The 17390-nt window shown below is 68.7% G+C and overlaps 5 protein-coding genes and 1 non-coding gene across 7 annotated transcripts; 1 reads left to right on the top strand and 5 right to left on the bottom strand.

Moving 5' to 3' along the window:
• Positions 1–577: 577 nt before the first annotated feature.
• Positions 578–1748, bottom strand: WDR83OS (WD repeat domain 83 opposite strand). Its single transcript, XM_052800010.1, has 4 exons — positions 1618–1748; positions 1399–1504; positions 862–959; positions 578–736 (listed from the first exon to the last, which is right to left on the bottom strand). Exons 1-4 carry the CDS (start codon positions 1650–1652, stop codon positions 670–672), a joined length of 306 nt encoding a protein of 101 aa, XP_052655970.1. The 5' UTR covers positions 1653–1748; the 3' UTR covers positions 578–669.
• Positions 1703–3647, top strand: WDR83 (WD repeat domain 83). The gene is given in 11 exon segments (XM_052800009.1): positions 1703–1826; positions 2135–2255; positions 2336–2429; positions 2431–2442; positions 2535–2583; positions 2674–2714; positions 2716–2801; positions 2920–2987; positions 3079–3187; positions 3279–3393; positions 3474–3647. Coding segments are annotated over 11 exon segments (951 nt in total). The 5' UTR covers positions 1703–1723; the 3' UTR covers positions 3627–3647.
• A 44-nt stretch (positions 3648–3691) lies between these two features.
• On the bottom strand, positions 3692–6440 carry DHPS (deoxyhypusine synthase). Of its 2 annotated transcripts, none has more exons than XM_052800007.1 (9): positions 6084–6440; positions 5823–5984; positions 5273–5394; positions 5087–5183; positions 4887–4973; positions 4704–4809; positions 4464–4567; positions 4228–4353; positions 3692–4140 (listed from the first exon to the last, which is right to left on the bottom strand). In XM_052800007.1, the coding sequence occupies exons 1-9, from the start codon at positions 6423–6425 to the stop codon at positions 4045–4047; spliced, it is 1242 nt and encodes a 413-aa protein (XP_052655967.1). In that variant the 5' UTR covers positions 6426–6440; the 3' UTR covers positions 3692–4044. The 2 variants fall into 2 exon arrangements, with proteins under 2 accessions (XP_052655967.1, XP_052655968.1); XM_052800008.1 differs by having other exon boundaries at positions 6193–6311.
• A 304-nt stretch (positions 6441–6744) lies between these two features.
• FBXW9 (F-box and WD repeat domain containing 9) lies at positions 6745–10034 on the bottom strand. Its single transcript, XM_052800005.1, has 11 exons — positions 9874–10034; positions 9100–9510; positions 8574–8713; positions 8358–8486; positions 8128–8240; positions 7951–8042; positions 7715–7863; positions 7457–7570; positions 7275–7364; positions 7104–7169; positions 6745–6890 (listed from the first exon to the last, which is right to left on the bottom strand). The coding sequence occupies exons 1-11, from the start codon at positions 9965–9967 to the stop codon at positions 6816–6818; spliced, it is 1473 nt and encodes a 490-aa protein (XP_052655965.1). The 5' UTR covers positions 9968–10034; the 3' UTR covers positions 6745–6815.
• Positions 10035–10821: 787 nt separating this feature from the next.
• TNPO2 (transportin 2) lies at positions 10822–17242 on the bottom strand. The gene is given in 25 exon segments (XM_052799999.1): positions 10822–10970; positions 11079–11210; positions 11317–11391; positions 11694–11793; positions 11881–11956; positions 12067–12162; positions 12250–12348; positions 12460–12547; positions 12641–12799; positions 12897–13004; positions 13097–13183; positions 13407–13578; positions 13790–14015; positions 14103–14255; positions 14388–14553; positions 14812–14872; positions 14963–15081; positions 15166–15288; positions 15383–15464; positions 15992–16125; positions 16192–16298; positions 16364–16513; positions 16697–16750; positions 16753–16771; positions 17063–17242. Coding segments are annotated over 24 exon segments (2661 nt in total). The 5' UTR covers positions 17162–17242; the 3' UTR covers positions 10822–10970; positions 11079–11102.
• LOC128147583 (small nucleolar RNA SNORD41) lies at positions 14626–14692 on the bottom strand. The gene has a single exon (XR_008237051.1). It is a non-coding gene; the product is annotated as a small nucleolar RNA SNORD41 (small nucleolar RNA).
• Positions 17243–17390: the final 148 nt, after the last annotated feature.

The following is a 17390-nucleotide window of genomic DNA, read 5'->3' as shown; positions in this document are numbered from 1 at the left end:
AGGCGGGGCGGTGACATAACGGACTGGCGCCAATAAGGAGGAGGAGCGCCCATGATTGACACCGCATGCCGCTCCTCCCGGGGCGGGCGTCGGCAACGGCCCCTCCGGCGGCGGGAGAACGCTCAGTAGCCAATGACGTGTGGCAGCTCCCGAAACCCCGCCCCCACCGAGGCGCGGTCGGCGCAGAGCGAGAGACGGGCGGCTCACTCCTCCAATGGCGCGTCGAGCAGCCGGATCCCTCACAGAGGCGATGGCGCCGGGGTGCTGAGGGCAGCCCCGGGGGCAGCCGGAGCTGAGGGCTCCCCTCAGCCCCCCCCGGGGCTCTGCCACCTCCATGGCTCCCCTCAGCCCCACCCGGGGCTCCCCCAGCCCTCACACCCCATCGCTCCCTCCAACTCCTGCCATCTTCACCCACCGTTCCCCCCGGCAGGCCCCCCAGATCCCCCAAGCAGGGTCCCACACCCCTGGGGCTCCCCCAACCCCGGGGGGGTCCATCCACACCATCTGCCTGCTGAGGCCGCGGCTCTGAGCAGGGTCCAGCCCACGCAGGTACGTACAAACCACAACAACCACGAGCTCTGCCCCAGCACCCCCTTTATCGTCCCGGCCCCGACTCAACCCGTTGCCTCCCCCACGGTGAGTGCCCTCCCCAGGGAACGACACCGGCCGTCACCAGGGAGGGGACATGGGCTGGGGGTTCTGCAGGTAGGACATCACCACGGCTGAGATGGAGAGCCTGGAGAGGGGAGAGACACCAGCCCGGGCTTCAGAGACCCCCGCAAAACCGGGATGGTCTCCCCGCTGTCCCTTCTGCAGGGGATGCGGCACCCCAGGGCCGGATCCGGAGCCGCCGGCACTCACATGAAGCTGCTCATCATCTGCTTGGTGTCCTCAGAGCTGCGGGAGTTGGCGAAGCTGATGAAGGAGCAGTAGACGGCTATCCAGGCGCACCACTTCAGCTGCGGGCAGAGGGGTATGGCATGGGGACCCCTTGGGTACGGTGTGGGGACCCCCTGGGGATGGCCCCTGTCCCCTCCTTGTCCCTTGGCCACCTCAAAACCCCCTGGGGATGGCCCCTGTCCCCTTGAACCCCCCTGGGGACAGCCCTTGACACCCCCCCCCCCGGGGACAGCCCCTCTCCCCCCATTGGCCCTCGACCACCCAAACACCCCCGGGGATGGTCCGTGTGCCTCTGAACCCCCCCGGGGATGGTCCCTGTGCCCCCACGGCCCTCAGCCACCCCAGAACCCCCCCCAGGGACAGTCCTCAGCCCCCAAAATATCATCCCACCGCCCACCCCGGGCTGGTCCCGGTGCCTCCCGGAGCTAGTGCCCACCCTGGGCAGGTGTCGCCCCGCCCGGTGCCGGTGCCCCCCGGGACCGGTGCCGGTGCCCCCACCTTAAGCATGAGCCCGCACATGCTGAAGACCATCCCCAGCAGGTTCATGTAGTCGGGCGTGGGGTCCTCCAGCGCCGGGTTGGTCTCAGTGGCCGGCGGCTTGTACCTGGGGGCGGCACCATCAGACGGGCCGGGGCCCCTGTCCCCCCACGGTGTCCCCCTCCCCGGAGCCCTCCCCGGTCCCCCTCCCGGTGTCCCCTCCCCGTGCCCCGCTCCCACCTGGCCACCGCCGCCGGCCGCCGCGGGTCCGCCATGCCGCCCCGCCGCCCGCTTCCGCCGCCGCCGCCGGAAGAGGCCCCGGCCCCGGCCCCGCTCCCGGCCCGCCATGGCCTTCCCGCGGCCGCGGCCCGCCCGTCCCGAGCTGCCGCGGCGGCGGGTGCGGACGCTGGAGTGCGGGCAGGGCGCGGTGCGGGCCGTCCGCTTTAACGGTGGGACCGGCGGGGCGGAGGAAAGGGGGATCCGGGATGGGGGGGAGTGCGGACCCGGGCCCTATCCCGGGGGGGTGGGGAGGAACGGGGACCCGCACCCCATCCCGGGGGCACGGGGACCCCAACTCCTTGATCCCATCCCAGGGGGAGGAAGGGGCGGGGGCACACTCCCAGTCCCCATCCCAGAGGGGGGGAAAGAGGTCCCGGGCTCCTGTTCCTTGGGGGGGGGTAACTGGGGACCGCAGCTCCTGTGGAGGGGGTGCCTATTTGGGGTGCCGGGGGGATCATCTCAGTGCCCCCCTCCCCAGTGGACGGGAACTACTGCCTGACCTGCGGCAGCGACAAGTCCCTGAGGCTCTGGAACCCACACAAGGGCACAGCCCTGCGCACTTACCAGGGGCACGGCTACGAGGTGCTGGATGCCGCCGGGTAAAGGGCAGGGGGCTGTGGGGACTCCCACCCCTCGGGGACCCCCCCAGCCCCACTGACAGGGCACCCCATCCCCCCAGCTCCTTTGACAACAGCCAGCTCTGCTCCTGTGGGGCTGACAAGACCGTGGCACTGTGGGACGTGGCCACCGGACAAGTGGTCCGCAAGTACCGGGGGACACGCGGGGGTGAGGACATGGGGCAGCGGGGGTGGGGGGTCCGGGGGAACTTGGGGGGTCGGGGCTCCCTGCAGGGTGCTGACTCCCTGCTTGTTTCGCAGAAGGTGAACTGCGTCCAGTTCAATGAGGAGGCCACCATCATTGTGTCTGGTAAGGAAGCGGGCTCGGGGGGCCCTGCCAGCACCAGAGCCCCCCCTTGACATCCCCTGACACCCCTTTTTCCCCCCGGCCCCCCACCAGGCTCCATTGACTCCACTGTCCGGTGCTGGGACTGCCGCTCCCCGCCGCCCTGACCCCGTCCAGGTCCTGGATGAGGCCAAGGACGGCATCTCCAGCGTGAAGGTCTCCGACCACGAGATCCTCTCAGGGTGAGCGATGGGGACGCACTCAGGGGACAGGGACATGCTCAGGGGGGACAGGGCCAGCGGGGCCCCCCGGGATTGGGGTCAGCAGGACCCCCCCTGCACTAACACCCCCTCTCTGCAGCTCCGTGGACGGCCGTGTCCGGCGCTACGACCTGCGCGCGGGCCAGCTCTACTCCGACTACATAGGGAGTGAGTGAGGGGGTGCGGGACACCAGCGTGGGGGGCTTCCAAGGTGCGGGGGGTCTCCCCAGGACACCCACAAATTCCCATCTGCTTCCAGGCCCCATCACCAGCGTCTGCTTCAGCAAGGACGGACAGTGCGCCCTGGCTGCCAGCCTTGACTCCACCTTGCGCCTGCTGGACAAGGAAACAGGGGAGCTGCTGGGCGAGTACGAGCCCCCTCCCCATGGCCCTGCGCCCCCCTGGGGGGCTGTGGGGGGGCCTCTACCTCACCCCATCCCCCCTGGAACCCCCCCACAGGTACACGGGCCACCGCAGCACGGCGTACCGGCTAGACTGCGTGCTGAGCGAGCAGGACACCCACGTGGGCAGCGCCTCCGAGGATGGCAATGTCTACTTCTGGGACCTGGTGGAGGTGAGTGGGCAAGGGGGGGGCCAAGCCTGCGCTTGGGGGGTCCCAGGGGAGCCCCCCCACATCCTCACACACCCCCGCAGGGTTCGCTGGCGCTCAGCCTGGCAGTAGGCCGCGGCGTGGTGCAGTCGCTCTCCTTCCACCCCACCCTGCCCTGCCTGCTCACCGCCACCGAGGGCCACGTCCAGCTCTGGCGCGAGGAGAGCTTCCAGCCCGAGGGGGATGCCGCCACGTGACGTGGGTTTGGGGGGCACCCACAGTGCCCATCTGCGTCCCCCAGTAATGAGGAATAAACCCACAGTGTGGAGAAACTGCAGTGCTTTATTGGGAGCACGTGGAGCTGCGCGGACCCCCGAGCAGCTTAAATAAATACAAGCGCTGGGGAGGGGGGAACAGGTGGACGGTGACGGGGGGGGCACGGACAGGTGGACAGTGCTGCGGGGGTCCCAGCTCCCCCATTCCCCCGTTCGGGGGAGTCACCCCACTCTCTCCTACTCTGCACACGCTGGCATTTGGGGTGCAGGGAGCGGAGCCTGGGGGCATTGAGATGGGAGCCCCTGCAAAGGTAGTGGGGGCTTGGCCCTCCCAAATTGGGGGGCTTGCCCCCCACTCGGAGATGGGGGGCTCAGCCCCCAGGGACACCCCACCACTGGCTCAGTCTGCTGGTGTCTCCGATGGAAAAGCATCGGCTCTCTGGGCAAACGTCTCCGCTACCAGCAGCGGAAAGACCAGGGAGGCGTCGGCGTAGACCTGAGCAGAGAAGAGGGGATGAGGATGGGGGACCCCCCTCCGGGCACCCCAAATTCCACCCCCCACCCCAGGACCCCCCCATCCCACCTTGACGGGGGTGGCATCCATCCGGATCTTGCCCCAGGACACAGCCTCATCTGGCCGTGCCCCTGAGTCGGAGCCGTCGAACTCCTGCGCCGTGTTGACGTAGACGGAGAAATCAGCCCCATTCCTCTGCAGGGTGAGGAGCAGGGTGAGCCCCTGCGCCCCCTCCCCATCCTCGGGGGTGCCCCGCACCCCCTCCCCATCCCCCAGGACACGGGGGGGGCCCCCACCCCCCTCACCATGAGGTTGGCATTGGCGATGTGGTGCTTCACCAGCCCCCCGCCCAGGATGATCATCCCCGTCTTCCTGGCGAAGATGGCCTGGGTGTTAATGAGGCGCAGGTCTGCGGGCAGAGACGGCTGTCAGGGGACCCCGGTGTCGGGGGGGGGGGGGGGGGCACACCCTGGCATCAGGGGGGCAGGACCCCAGCGTCGGCGGCAGGGTGGGGACGGGACCCTGGCCTCTGGGGACACGCTCACCCTCCACAATGTCCAGCACCAGCCCCGGGCGCTTGTAGGAGTGGAAGAAGATCATGTCCCCCAGGGAGCCATCGGTGAGCGCCGGGCTCAGCACCGGGATGTTGTTCTGGAAATGGGATGCGGTGACGGGCGGTGACACCCGCGGTGACGCCCGCGGTGACCGTCCCCCCCATCCCCACCTACCTTCTGCGCCCAGTAGCAGACCGACTCGGGGTTGTTGATCTCCTTGCCCAACCGTGCGATCATCCTGGAGGGGGTCCACCTCACGCCCTGCCGGACCACCACGCTCAGGACCCCCAGCCAGGGAGGACCCAGCCGTCCGGGCCCCTCGCGCCCCCCCCAAGCCGGGGAGGACCCAGGCGTCCGGGCCGGCCACCCCCCACCTGCGTTTCCTGCTCGTCCACCATCTGCTCCAAGATGGGCATCAGCCAGTCCTCGAACTTGCAGTAGTTGTCGTTGGGCACCAGCAGGTTCCCGATCCTGGGGAGGGGACAGGCTCAGCCCGGGAGGGGACCCCGCCGCCCGGGAGGGGACCCCGCCGCCCGGGAGGGGACCCCGCCGCCCCGTACCTGTTGATGCCGCTCTGGCGCAGGTCCTGGCCCCGCAGGCTGAAGTCCCCGATGTAGGTGGGTGCCAGGCACTTGATGAGGTCCTCCTCCACCCCCCCCGCCGTGGTCACCAGCACGTCCACCTGCCCCGGGTGGAGACGGCGTCGGGACTTCAGGGACAGCCCAGCGAGAAGGGGGGGGGGGCTCGAAGGACCCTAGAGCAAGCTGGGGGACACCTCGGGGGCGGGGCTGAGCCCCCAGGAATGCTGGGCACCCCAAAGGCCCTGAGGGGACAGGGGTGGGACCCCAGGACCAGGCTGGGGACCCCCCCCCGGATCCTACAAGGACCCGAGGAACAGCTTGGGGACCTCAGGGACACCCTCGGGAGCCACACATCCCCCTGGGAACCCTGCAGGGACCTCAGGGACAGGGCGGGGACCTTGGGGCCGGCCCGGGAGACACCCCAAGGACCTGAGGGTCCCCCCCTCGCCCCCCGCCAGGGACTTTGGCGACGGCCCCGGGGCAGGTGGAGCCCCGGACAGACCCCGCCGCCGCGCCAGGCCCCACGCACCATATTGTGCTGCACCAGGTAGCGGATGGTCTCCCGGACGCCGGAGCTGATGAGGTTGGAGGTGAAGCCCAGGAAGATGGTGCAGCCCGAGGGGGGCCGGGGCCCCCCCAGCCCGGCCCGGCCCCGCTCCTCCTCGCTCAGCGGCTCCAGCTTCGCCGCGATCTGCGGGCGCGGGGGGTGGTCAGGACCGGCTCCGGCCGCGCCCCGGACCCCCTCCCGCCGCCCCGGGACCCCGCCGCCCCCCGGCCCCGGCGCGCCCACCATCCGGTGGATCTCGGCGACGGCCTGGGCGAAGCTAGTGGCCTGGAAGCCGGTGGTACGGAAGGAACGGAGCAGCGCGGCGTGGTCCGGGCCGCCGGCGAAGTCGTACCCGCGCACCGGGAGGCTCTCGCTCGGGAGGGGCCCGCTCGGCTTCAGCACGGCCCGCAGGGCCGCGGCGGGGGCCTGCCCCGGCGTCGCCATGGGGCTCCGGCCGCCTTCACTCCGCCGCGCCGCCGCTGCGCGCCGCCATCTTGGCCCGCCCCCACCAGCGCCGCGCCTCACACTGCGGCTGCGCGCTGCCATCTTGCTCCCCCCCTCCGCCGTACAGCTGCGCGCCGCCATCTTGCTGCGCCTCTCCGCTCTCTGGCGTACAGCTGCGCGCCGCCATCTTGAAGAAGGGACGGTGGCCGCGGAGGGGCAATCGACTCCCAGAAGCGAAGGGCCTCGCCTGCGGGGATGGCGCTGGACCGAGGTTACCCCGAAACCTCCCCCAAACCGCCCAACTTCGCCCCAAAACCACGGATGCCCCCGCGGGGGCACACACGCAACCTCCGCTCCAGTCAAATCCTTTTAATACCCATGAACAGGCAGCAACTTCCAGCCCCACCAAGGGCCCAAGGCTGGGCCCGTCTCCTCCATGTCAGGGGGCGCAGAGGGGACCCCCCCCCGGCGCCGGGGAGCGCCCCCAGCCCCGCTTCCCAGGCAGTGTGAGCATGGGGCCGTAGCAGCACGTCAGGTCCGGAGCCTCCACACCTCGACTGAGAGGCCTCCCGAGGCGGCTGCCACCACGTCGCCCTCCACGCTGATCTGGGGGGGGTCGAGAGGAGCGTCGGGGGGGTGGGGGGCACCTCCGGGGCGGGGGGCCTGCTGGGGGGACACCCCCTGACCCAGGGGGACACTTCCCCACCCCAGGGAGCCCCCAGTGCAAGGACCAGCATGGCAGACACTGTGGCAGGACCGAGACTGGGGGGAGCCGGGGTGCTTGCACACGCGTGTGCAAGGGAGCGAGTGCCTCCTTACCCCATTGAGCACGTCGTCATGCGTCCAGGAGCAGATGGTGCGGGGAGGGTCCGTAGGGACGTGTATCTGCAAGAGAGCAAAAGCTGTTCGCAGTCCTCTAGCCCCCCACAACAGGGTCAGCAGGCCCCCCCCCAGTGCAGCGCTGTGTGACAGGGACAGAGGGACCCTCACCCGCAGCGTCCTGTCGGTGGACGTGGTATAGAGGGACCCCAGCGAGTGCCAGAGCCCCGTGATCTGCAGCCGGTGCCCCACGTCAAAGTACTGCAGGAAAGGGAACATAAAAACATACCGTGAGGCACTGGGGGGCACCCGAGCCCCTCCCCTGCACCCCTCAACCCCCTTGGGGTCCCTACCCGGGCGGGCTGGAAACTGCCAGTGCTGTTCCTGAAGACGTACACTCGGCCCTGGTTGTCCCCTGCCCAGAGCTGCGTCCCCCGGTACGACATGGAGAGCAGGTAGTTTTCCAGCTGGGAGGAAGGAATGAAGTATTAGCAGGGGCAGATCCTGCTGCACCCCAAATCTCAGGGCCCCAACTGCAGCAGTGATGGAGAAGGGAGCCCCCAGCCCTGTCCCCCGTCCCCCCCCCGGTTTTGGGGGGCAGCAGGACCCACCTGCAGGCGCTGAAGGACCCCATCGCCCCGTCGGTCAAAGACAACAAGGGTCCGGTCCTCGCTGCCCGACACGATGAGCTGGTCATCGGCCGCCAAGGACAGAACGGCGCTAGCATGGGGCTTGTAGCTGCACACCAGAGCCTGGCCGGCTGCCAGCAGAGGGGGGTTGAGCCGGGGGCCCCCCCCCAGCACCTCCCCCAATCCCAGGGACGCCCCCCATCCCAGGCAGGACGAACCTCGCGGGTCGTAAACAGTCACCGTCTTGTCGTACGTCCCGGTGACAAGGACGTCGGGGCGGTAGGAGAGGCACAGCACAGCCGCCTTCTCTCTGGGGGTGAGGGGAGGGCTGGGCTCAGCCAGAACCTCACCCCAGGGACCACCCCAAGCCTCCCTGGGGCCCCCCCAACTGTTACCTGATCTCCCCAAACTGCTGCCCCTCAGCTTCCAGGTCCCACAGCTTCACCGTGCTGTCCCACGAGCCTGAGCACACCTTGTTGTCTTGGGAGGCCAAACACCAGACCCAGCCCTGCGAGGGAGAGCCCAAGCCCACCACCGCTCCCAAAACCGCTCCAGGACCCCCCAGTGGCTCCCCAAGGGGGGCAACCGAGGCGTGAGGAGAGGGGATAACAGCTGCACCCCCCACCTTGTGAGTCCCGTTGCGCTCGGTGCCCAGCGCCTTCACCAGCACCTTGCCGGGGGCCCGGCCCAGCTGCCGCAGGTCCCACAGGTTGACGTTGCGGTCACGGGCACCTGAAACGCAGAGGGTCCCTCCCTACCAGTTGGGGGGGGGACAACACAGAGGTAAGATGGGGACCACCCCCCAGAACCAGGGGACCCCCCAGGCCCAGCCTGGCCCCACCTGCAGCAGGAGGACGGAGTCAACGGAGGCAAAGTGTCCCTCATCCAGAGAGAAGTGCTCCATGGGGGTCCCGCCGCCCCCCCAGCGCTGCAGGTGCTCCTCCAGGTCCACGCAGGCAGCCGACCAGTCGAACCCCTCCTCTGCGGAGAAATGGGGGGTCAGGGGCGGCCCCCTGAGCTGATGGGGGGGATCTGGGGCATCAGGGGGGGTCCCTAACCTGCCCCCTTTGCCCCACACAGTGCTCCATAGCCACCTCGAGGTTCAGCAGAGTGGGGGACATGGGGCACTGGGACAGGAGTTGTGGGGAAATGGGGGGTCACTGGGGGTCCTCAATTTGCCACAGGGGTCAGAAAGGGTCCCCAACTCCCCACACTCGCCCTCTGCAGCACCTCACAGCCCCCTTGGGGTCGGCAAAGCCAGGAAAACGGAGTATTAGGGATGTCCCCAACCCACTACAGCAAAATATTTTGGGGTCCCCAGCCCCCCGCATGGAAACACAATGTCAGGGTCGCCCCCCCAGACCCACCTTCCAGGACGGGGAAGGGGCCGCGGGCGCTGCGCTGCAGACGGAGCCGCCAGGCCACGGCGTCCCAGGCCACCTCCCGCAGCGCCCGGCAGACGCGGGGCAGGACCCCCCCGCACCTCCCGTGCCCCCAGGTACCCGCAGATCTCCAGCAGCAGCTCCAGCGGCAGTGCCAGCAGGCCCCCCGCGCCCCCCTCCGCCCGGGGGCGGCCTTTTCAGCCCCGCGGCAGGACGCGGGGGGGGAGCGGGGGGGCTGGGCCCCGGGGTCGGGGGAGCGGGGGGGCTGGGCCCCGGGGTCGGGGCGGCGGGGGGCGGCGGGGGGCGGCCTGGGGGGGGTCCCCGGGCCCCGCAGTCGGCTGACGTACTCCTGCGCCTGCCGGTCGGGGTCGTCGGGCGCGGGGGCCCCCTCCATGGCTGGGGGCGGGGGTATCAGCACCTCCCGCAGCCCCAGAGGCGGGGTGTCCCCCCCCCCGCGCCCCGAGCACGGCCCTCAGCCCCCGCCCCCGGCCCATAACACCGGGATTCACCCCAAATCGGGACCCCCCAGAGCCCCGGGACCATCCCCCCCCCCGCCCCCCCCAGGATACCCCAACACCCAGGTACTCCCTGAACTCCCGGTACCGGCACCGGCACCCACCCCAACACCCGAGTCCCTCCAGCCCCGGTACCGAGACCCCCCGCCCCCTCATCAAAGCCCCCGCAGCCGCGTTCCCGTCCTCTCTTCATGCCTCCCCCGCCCCCGCAAGGTCCGGTGTCCCCCCGAGCCCCCCCCGGTACCGGGGCGCGTCCCGGCCCTGCCCCGCCGCGTCCCGTCGCCACGGCCACGGCGGGATCCGCTTCCGGCGCGCGGGCGGCTTCGCGCCAGCCCCATGTGACCAGCGCCTCGCCCAATGCGAGAGAGGCTCGTCGTGACGTCACCCAAAGGCGCCGGAAGGGGACCACGTGTGGCAGCCGAGCCACCGGGAAGGGCGGCAGCGGCCCCGGGCGGGGAAGTGACACCCCCCCACACACCCCAACAACCCCCCCCCCCAGCGGGAACAAACGGCACCGAGACGGCGGACGGTCAACAACGGACTTTCTTTGCCGAGCAGGAACGAGGGGGCGCGGCTCAACCGGGCCCGCCCCCCCTCCAGGACGCGGCCTCCTCCCCGCCCCCCCGCCCCCCCCCCCCCGCCGGTCCCTGCGGGGCGCGCTCCCCCCCGCCCCCCCCCCCCGCCCTGTAAACGGTAAAAAACGGAACAAAACGGGGAAAAAAAACACAAGAAACGTGGCACCGACTCGCTCACGACGAAGCACAACGGCGGCGGCTCGGCCCCCCCCGGCCCCCCGCCCCCCCCCCCCGGGGCCCTCCCGCCCCCCCCGGGGCACCCCGCGCCCCCCCCGGCCGGGGCTGCTCTATATGTTCCTATAGGTTTATCTCCGTAAACGTGTGCATGGGTACGGGGTGGGGGGGGGGCACCATGCGGGGGGGGGGGGGGAACAGGAACATCCTACAGTGGAAAAAGGGGGGGGGGTGTTGCCCCCCCCCCCCGCCCAGGCCACCCCATTTTTGGACCCTTTTGCCCCGGTTTTTTGCTTCCCCTCCCCCCAGGGTTTTGGGGTGCCCCTGCCACAGGTCCATCCCTCCCCCCGCGGCTGCCATGGACCCCCCCCCCCCCAGTCCCTCCCCCCCTTCTCCCCCCCGGGGGTGAAACCGATCTCGGGGCCCCCCCACCCCCCCCCCCCCGGGGCGGCTGGGGACGGGGTGATGGTGGGGGGGGGGGCACTGTGCCGTGGCCCCCCCACGCGGCTCCTCCCGCCCCCCCGAACCCCCCCGGGCACGGCGCGGGGTCGCCCGCTCACGGCCGCCGTCCCGACGGCCTCCCGGCGCCGACCTGCGAGAGAGCGGAGAGGGGTCAGGGGGGAATATGTCGTGCTGGGGGGGGGGTTGCACCTGTCTACTACCCCCCCCCGTTTTGGGGTGCTGCCCCCCCCTCCCGGACCTGGTTCCGGTGCCTCCACCTGGCCTAGACCCCATAAAACGCCGCCAGCCGGTCCTTGAGCAGGGGCGGGAACTGCTCCGAAAACTGCTGCCAGTTCTCCTCTCCCACCTGGTCCTTGAAGCCGTGGAGGATCTGGCGCGGGGAGGGGGGGGGGGTGTTAACAATGAGGGGGGGGGCCCTGCTGAGCACCCCCCGCAGCATGGGGGGTTCCCCACTTCCCCCCATTTTCCCAGCTGACCTTATAGAACATGTCCCGCAGGTCATCCTTGGGGCTCACCCAGGACGCAACGGCGTCACAGAAGAATATGAAGTCCTGGGGGGGGCGGGATGACACACAGGGTAGGGGATGACACACAGGGGGGTGCGTGACAAGGGGACAAAATGGGGGAGTGACAGGGACAAAATCAGGGGGTGATGGGGAAAGGGGCCTGGGCCCAGGGACCCCCCCCATTCTGCAGAGCCAGGCTGAAGCTGAGTCCCCCCCCTTATCTTCTCCTCTGGGGGCTGCCCCTGAGCCCCCCCCCCCGTGGCTTAAGGTGCCCCCCCCCAAACTGCTGGGTACCCCCCCAAAACTGCTGGGTGCCCCCCCAAAACTGCTGGGTGCCCCCCCCATACCTGCACAACCCCTCCGGGGTTCACGCCAATCATCACACAGATGCCACGGAAAGCAGAGTCCTTCTCCTCGTTGTCTCGGATGTTACGGAGGGATGTGCACCTTGAGGGGGGGGAAAACTGGGGTTCAGCGACCCCCCCCTTCCCAGGAGGACATGGGGACCCCCAGAACAGCCCCCCCCAAACTCACCAAGGCCGGATGAATTGCTGCAGCATGGGGGCCACCTCCTGCGGGCAGACGAAGCCCAGGCGGCCGATGGTGATGGCTGCGGGCAGAGGGAGAGGTTTGGGGGGCTGTGCACGGCGGGGGGAGCCCCCCCCAGCAAACAGCACCCCCCCGCCTTGGGGTCCCGCTGTGCCCCCCCCCCAGCCTCACCCGTGTTCTCCAGGAGGGTTTTGGGGGTGTTGGGGCGGTTGATGATCTCCACCAGGTTGTTCAGCACCATCTGCACGTAGGGCTGCATCTCCGCCCCTGCCGGGAGGGGATGGGGGGGTTTGTCAGGGTGGGGGGGCTCAGCTGAACTCCTGTGGGGCCGGGGGACACACACACGAGACTCACCCATCTGCATACAGATCTCCCCAATGGCCCAGGTCGCGTTGTTGCAGACGGAGATGAACTCGGGGTTGAGGTTGGTGCCCAGGATGGGCATGAACTCAGCTAGGGGGAAGCAGGGTCAGCGGCAGGGCACCCCCCACCATCACATCCTTTCAGGGTCCCCCTGCTTTGCCCCCCCTCTTCCAGGGGGACCCCCGCAGCCCTGGCACCCACCGATGCAGGGCTTGACGTGCACAAAGCAGGCCTTGGTGAGGTCGCCCAGGAGAGCGAAGGAGCTCTGCCGCACCTCGGGCATGGTGTCCTGCGGGGAGCAGGCAGGGATGGGGGTGAGCACCGGGGAGGATCCCGGCAGCCCCCAGGCTGGGATGGGGGGGTCCCGGGGGGTGGCCCTCACCTGCATGCACTGGAAGAGCAGCGTCATGATGTTGCTGCGAGCCACCAGCTGCTCCACGTGGCAGCCGAGACCCTCGGCCAAACCGCTCAGCAGGTCCAGGGCCACAATCATGAAGTCCTTGTCGGGGGCCTCATACTGCTCGGGGTGCTGGTTATACATCTGCGGGGAAGGCGGGGGGAGGCACGGTCACCCCACAGGGCGGGGGGAGGGGGGGCACACCCCACAGCACCCGGGGAAGGTGGGGTCCGTGGCTCACCATGGCCTGAGCCAGCGTCTTCTGGACCAGGGTGACGCAGCGCTGGTAGACGGGCTCGCAGTAGGGCAGAAAGCCGCTCTGCAGGGCAGTGGCCACCGAGGACAGGCACTGCAGGCAGGGGGGGAGACAGCAGGGGCGTGGGAGGAGGCAAAGGGGACAGACACCCCCCCTGCCGCCACCCTCTGCGCCCCACGGCTCACCTCCAGCAGCGGGAAGAGGTCCTTGTCCTCGTCCTTCAGCTCGTTCCACTTCTGGATGAGCGGAGGCATCAGCTTCTGGATGTATTCCTGCACCCCGGGGAGAGAGGCTGTCACGGCGGGGGGACGCAAGGAGGGGGATGTGGGGGGCACAGAGCCGCTCCCCCTCAGCCCAGGGACCATCAGACCAGAGAGATCCACACTGCGGGTTCGGGATTCGAATGTCTGTTGTCACTTGTCATCACCGGTCCCGGGCTGGGGCACCGTGGGGAGCGAGGGGACCACCAGGATCGGGACCCCCCCCATATCGTACCGGCTGGTTGAGGTGATGCCCCACAGAGTCGGCGAGGGTCCCGATGGCGTCATAGAGGATCAGCAGGTTCTTGTGCTGGTACTTGCCGAAGGCGAAGACCAGTGTGTCCAGGATGAAGCTGAGGTACGGCACCAGCTCCGTGCAGGCCTCCTCCTCCAGCGTGGCGAAGGCGCTGGGTGGGGGGAGAAAGGGTCAGCAGCCCCCCCCAGGCCAGAGCCGAGCCCCCAGCACGCCCCCCGCTCTGGGTCAGACAGTACGAATACGCCATCATCACAGTGACTCAACACATCAATTTCATCATCCCGCCCAGAGAAGGGCTCAGATCCAGCAGATCCTGCCCCAAAAATGCCACAGGCGGCCCCAAATTGTCCCCCAGCCCTTACCTGCACGCCGCCTCCTGCACCCGCTTGTTGCTGTCGAGGATGCGCTTGAGCAGCTCGGTCATGAGGGGCTTGAGGTACATGTCGGGGGGCTGGCTGACCACCCAGTGGGCGTAGCGGCTCAGGGTCCAGCAGGCGATGGAGCGCACCAGCGCCTTCTTGTCCGACAGGCATTGGATGAGGTGGGGGATCAGCTCCGGCAGGTAGGGCACCATGCCCTGCATGCAGCCTGGAGGGCACAGGGAGGCTCAGAGACCCCCGGCGCCAGCACGGCGGTGGCTCGGGGACGGCCCATTGCAGGCAGCGTGGCACCCACCTTCTGCGATGGCCCCCAGAACGAGGATGCCTGACTCCTTGATGACCCACTCGGGGTGGAAGAGGAGCTCCTTAAGCAGTGGGAGGAGGTGGGGGAGCAGCTCTTCCCGGAAGACGTTGGCCAGGACGTCCAGCGCGGCAGCTGAGCACTTCCCTGCCGGGCAGGCAAGAGGGGACAGGGCTAATCCCTCCCAAACAGGCACCATCTCACCTCGGGGTTTAATTAACCCCCAGGGTTCACCAAAGGAGCCCAAAGCTGGGGCCAGGACCCCCAGCGAGCCCATACTCAGGTTCCAGTCTGAGAGCGTGTCGTCGTCATCTTCATCCTCCGTGTCATCAGGGTCCTGCGGCCGTTCCTCCTCGTGCTGCAGTGTCACCGTGCGGGACTTGTGGAAGCGGGGCTTGATGTCCTGCTCGCTGTCAGGAATGGCCTCGTCCTCCTCCACATCACCCTGCAGGGACAGGGGACATCACGTTGCACCATGGAGACTTCCAACCTCCCGTCCCAGGGACCCCTGGCCCCCATGGATCAGACAGTACGAACACAACAGCCATCACCGGCATCAGCTGTAAATATGTCATCATGTCCAGGAGGTCTCGGGGCAGCTCCTGCCTTGCTCCAGTCCCTCCAGTTAACCAGTACCAGCCCCACAGAGCTGGAGGAGGGATGGGGAGCCGGGCACTCTCACATTCTCACCCTGACCTCGTACCTTGAGCAGGATGATGTCAATCTCTGAGTACTTCATGCCATTCACCAGGATGGGGATGAGCCTGGGGGGGGGGCAAAGGGGGGAATTGAGGGGCTGGGGGGGCAGGTCTGGGGGGGCCAGGGGACGAGAAGGGGCCGTCCCGAGCACTCACTGCACCAGGTGGGAGGTCAGCACCTCCTTGCAGATGGGCTGCTCAGCCAGCGTCAGCCAGAACTCACAGGCCTCCAGCGCCACGTTCTCGTCGCTGTCCTGCGTCCGCTGCAGCATGTACTGCAGGGGGCAGGGGGGCACGTCAGCCCCCCAGCTTACCTGCCTGGGGGTCCCGTGGACACCCACCTGCCCTCCCTGTCTCACCTGGATGATGCTGTGCATGTGGGGGATGAGGCGGTCGATGCGGACCTCCAGCAGCATCACCAGCGCGCGGCACACATTCTTGCGCACCTCAGGGTCCTCGTCCACTGCCAGAGCAAAGAGGTGCTGCGGGGGGACACACACGAGCCCACTTACTGGCGTCCGCCCTTGGGGCCATGCCAGGGGGGCTCCCAGGGGTTCCCCCCACCTGGCTGCTCACCTCAATGAAGGTGTCGATGTTCTCCATCAGTGCCTGAGCCCGGTCCATGATGAACTGGTTGACACAGGCGATGGCGTGGGACCTGAGGGGAGACAGACCATGGCGGAGGGTGGTCCAGCAGGCTTGTTAACTAACGATGCGAAGCCAGGAAGGGGGTTCAGCCCAGCCACCTGCTCCTCCTGGACTCCCCGAGCTGAATTAACTCAGGAGAGGGAAATGTGCTCTGGGCTGGAATAATCTGTTGCCCCAGTCCAGACTTGGGAACACACACACAGGCTTCCCATGGGATGATGTGGGGACACAGGGATGGGCTGAGCTGGAGCTGCCCAGTCTGGGGGGGCCCAAATCCCCACGTCAGCCCAGTGCGGGCACAGATAGAGCCAGACCACCCATCGCGGGGAGGGACGGGACAAGGGGGCCCCGAGGCAAGCCACAACCAGTGGCAGGGGGCACAGGAACAGCTCCCACCCCATCTCATTGAACGGCCATATAATGGCTCTGGCCACAGCCCCCCAACATTCCCACCCGGCTGGCCCCCCGCCAACCCCTCTGCACCCAACTGTGGGGCTGCAGGGGGACACGTGTCCCCCCCACCCAGCATACGCATACCTGATCTTGGGGCTGCAGTGCTTGAAGAACTGGAGGAACTTGGGGATCATGACGTTGAGGGGCCGGTTGAGCGCGTCGCTGTCCAGGAGCTCGGAGGAGTCCTCGCAGATCTTCTGCAGGGCCCCAAACGCCCCCTGCGCGCCAGAGGGGCGTCAGAGCCGGCCGCGGCCCCCCTGGACCCCCCGGCCGGCCCCGCGCACCTCGCATGTGTTGTAGTCCTCGGAGTTGAGCAGGTTGCAGAGCTGCGGCAGCAGCTCTGGCCACATCTGCAGCTCCCCCTTGGAGGCGATGGTGGTGATGAGGATGCCTGCGGGCGGGTCATTAGCACAGGGAGGGCTGAGGGTCCCCACGGGGGCCCCCGCCCCGTCTCACCGATGGTGGCCCGGATGAGGGAGGACGCATCCCCGATGTTGTTGAGACACTCCTGCTTGATGAACTCGGCCACAGGCTGGGGGAAGCTCTGGTAGTGCGCCTTGACATTGTTCTTCAGGATCAGGCCGCTAAGTGAGCGTGTTGGCTCATCTGAGGGGGGCGTGAGTTGTTAAAGGGGGGCTGCAACATGCATCCTCTCCCCTTCCACCTCCCTGAGCCTGAAACGGGTGGGCTTAGCTCCTGCATCCACCTCTGCCACCTCCCAAATGCCTCTGCCACCCCCCTGGGACCCAGCAGACCCCAAATCCCCCCACTGGCCGCAGAGCAACCCACCTTCAGACTTGAGCCGCGTCAGCACGAAGATCAGGTAGTTGTTGAAGTCGGGAATTGGTTCAGCTGCTTCAGCTTCTGCCCCGGGCGGTTAAGGACTGGGACGAGGACGGGGACAGCGACGCTGCCCCACGACAAGGACAGGGACAGGAATGCTGTCCCGGATTAATGTGGCCAAACCCCAGCCCTCCCCCGTTCCCCAGGTCCAGCCCCTCCAGAGCTCAAGCTGGCCTGGTCTCCTGTGGCAACTGACCCCGTTAACAGAGGAAATCCCCAATTCTCCTTTCCCCGGCTCAAATGGGGATGGGCACGTGTGTGTGCTCCCCCAAGCCCCCCCCCCAAAGGTCCCAGTCCCCCGCCTCAGGATACGTCCTGCACGACGCGCTGCGTGGCCGTGTTGGGAGACTGCGAGTCTTTCAGCAGCTGCAGGACCTGCTGCAGGCCCTGCTCGTCCGGCTGCCAGTCCATGGCGACTGGGGGGGGGGTCCTGGGGGTCACCGGCTGGGGTGGAAGTGGGGGGCACAGACCCCGGATCCCTGCGGGGGCAGGGAAGGGGGGGAAGCGGAACAGCGATCTACCGGCAGCGCCGGCTGCAAGCGGGAGCCGCGGGGGGACGCCCCCGGCATGAACACGCTTCCCGCGGGGGGCTGTGTGTGTGTGTGAGGTATAGCGGCCCCCCCCCCCCCCCATCGCGGCC

The sequence above is a fragment of the Harpia harpyja genome, chromosome 10, assembly GCF_026419915.1.
Source record: "Harpia harpyja isolate bHarHar1 chromosome 10, bHarHar1 primary haplotype, whole genome shotgun sequence".
In the NCBI taxonomy this organism is placed as follows: Eukaryota; Metazoa; Chordata; class Aves; order Accipitriformes; family Accipitridae; genus Harpia; species Harpia harpyja.
Note: the sequence above shows the minus strand (reverse complement) of the source record. Positions and strands in the feature narration are given on the sequence as shown.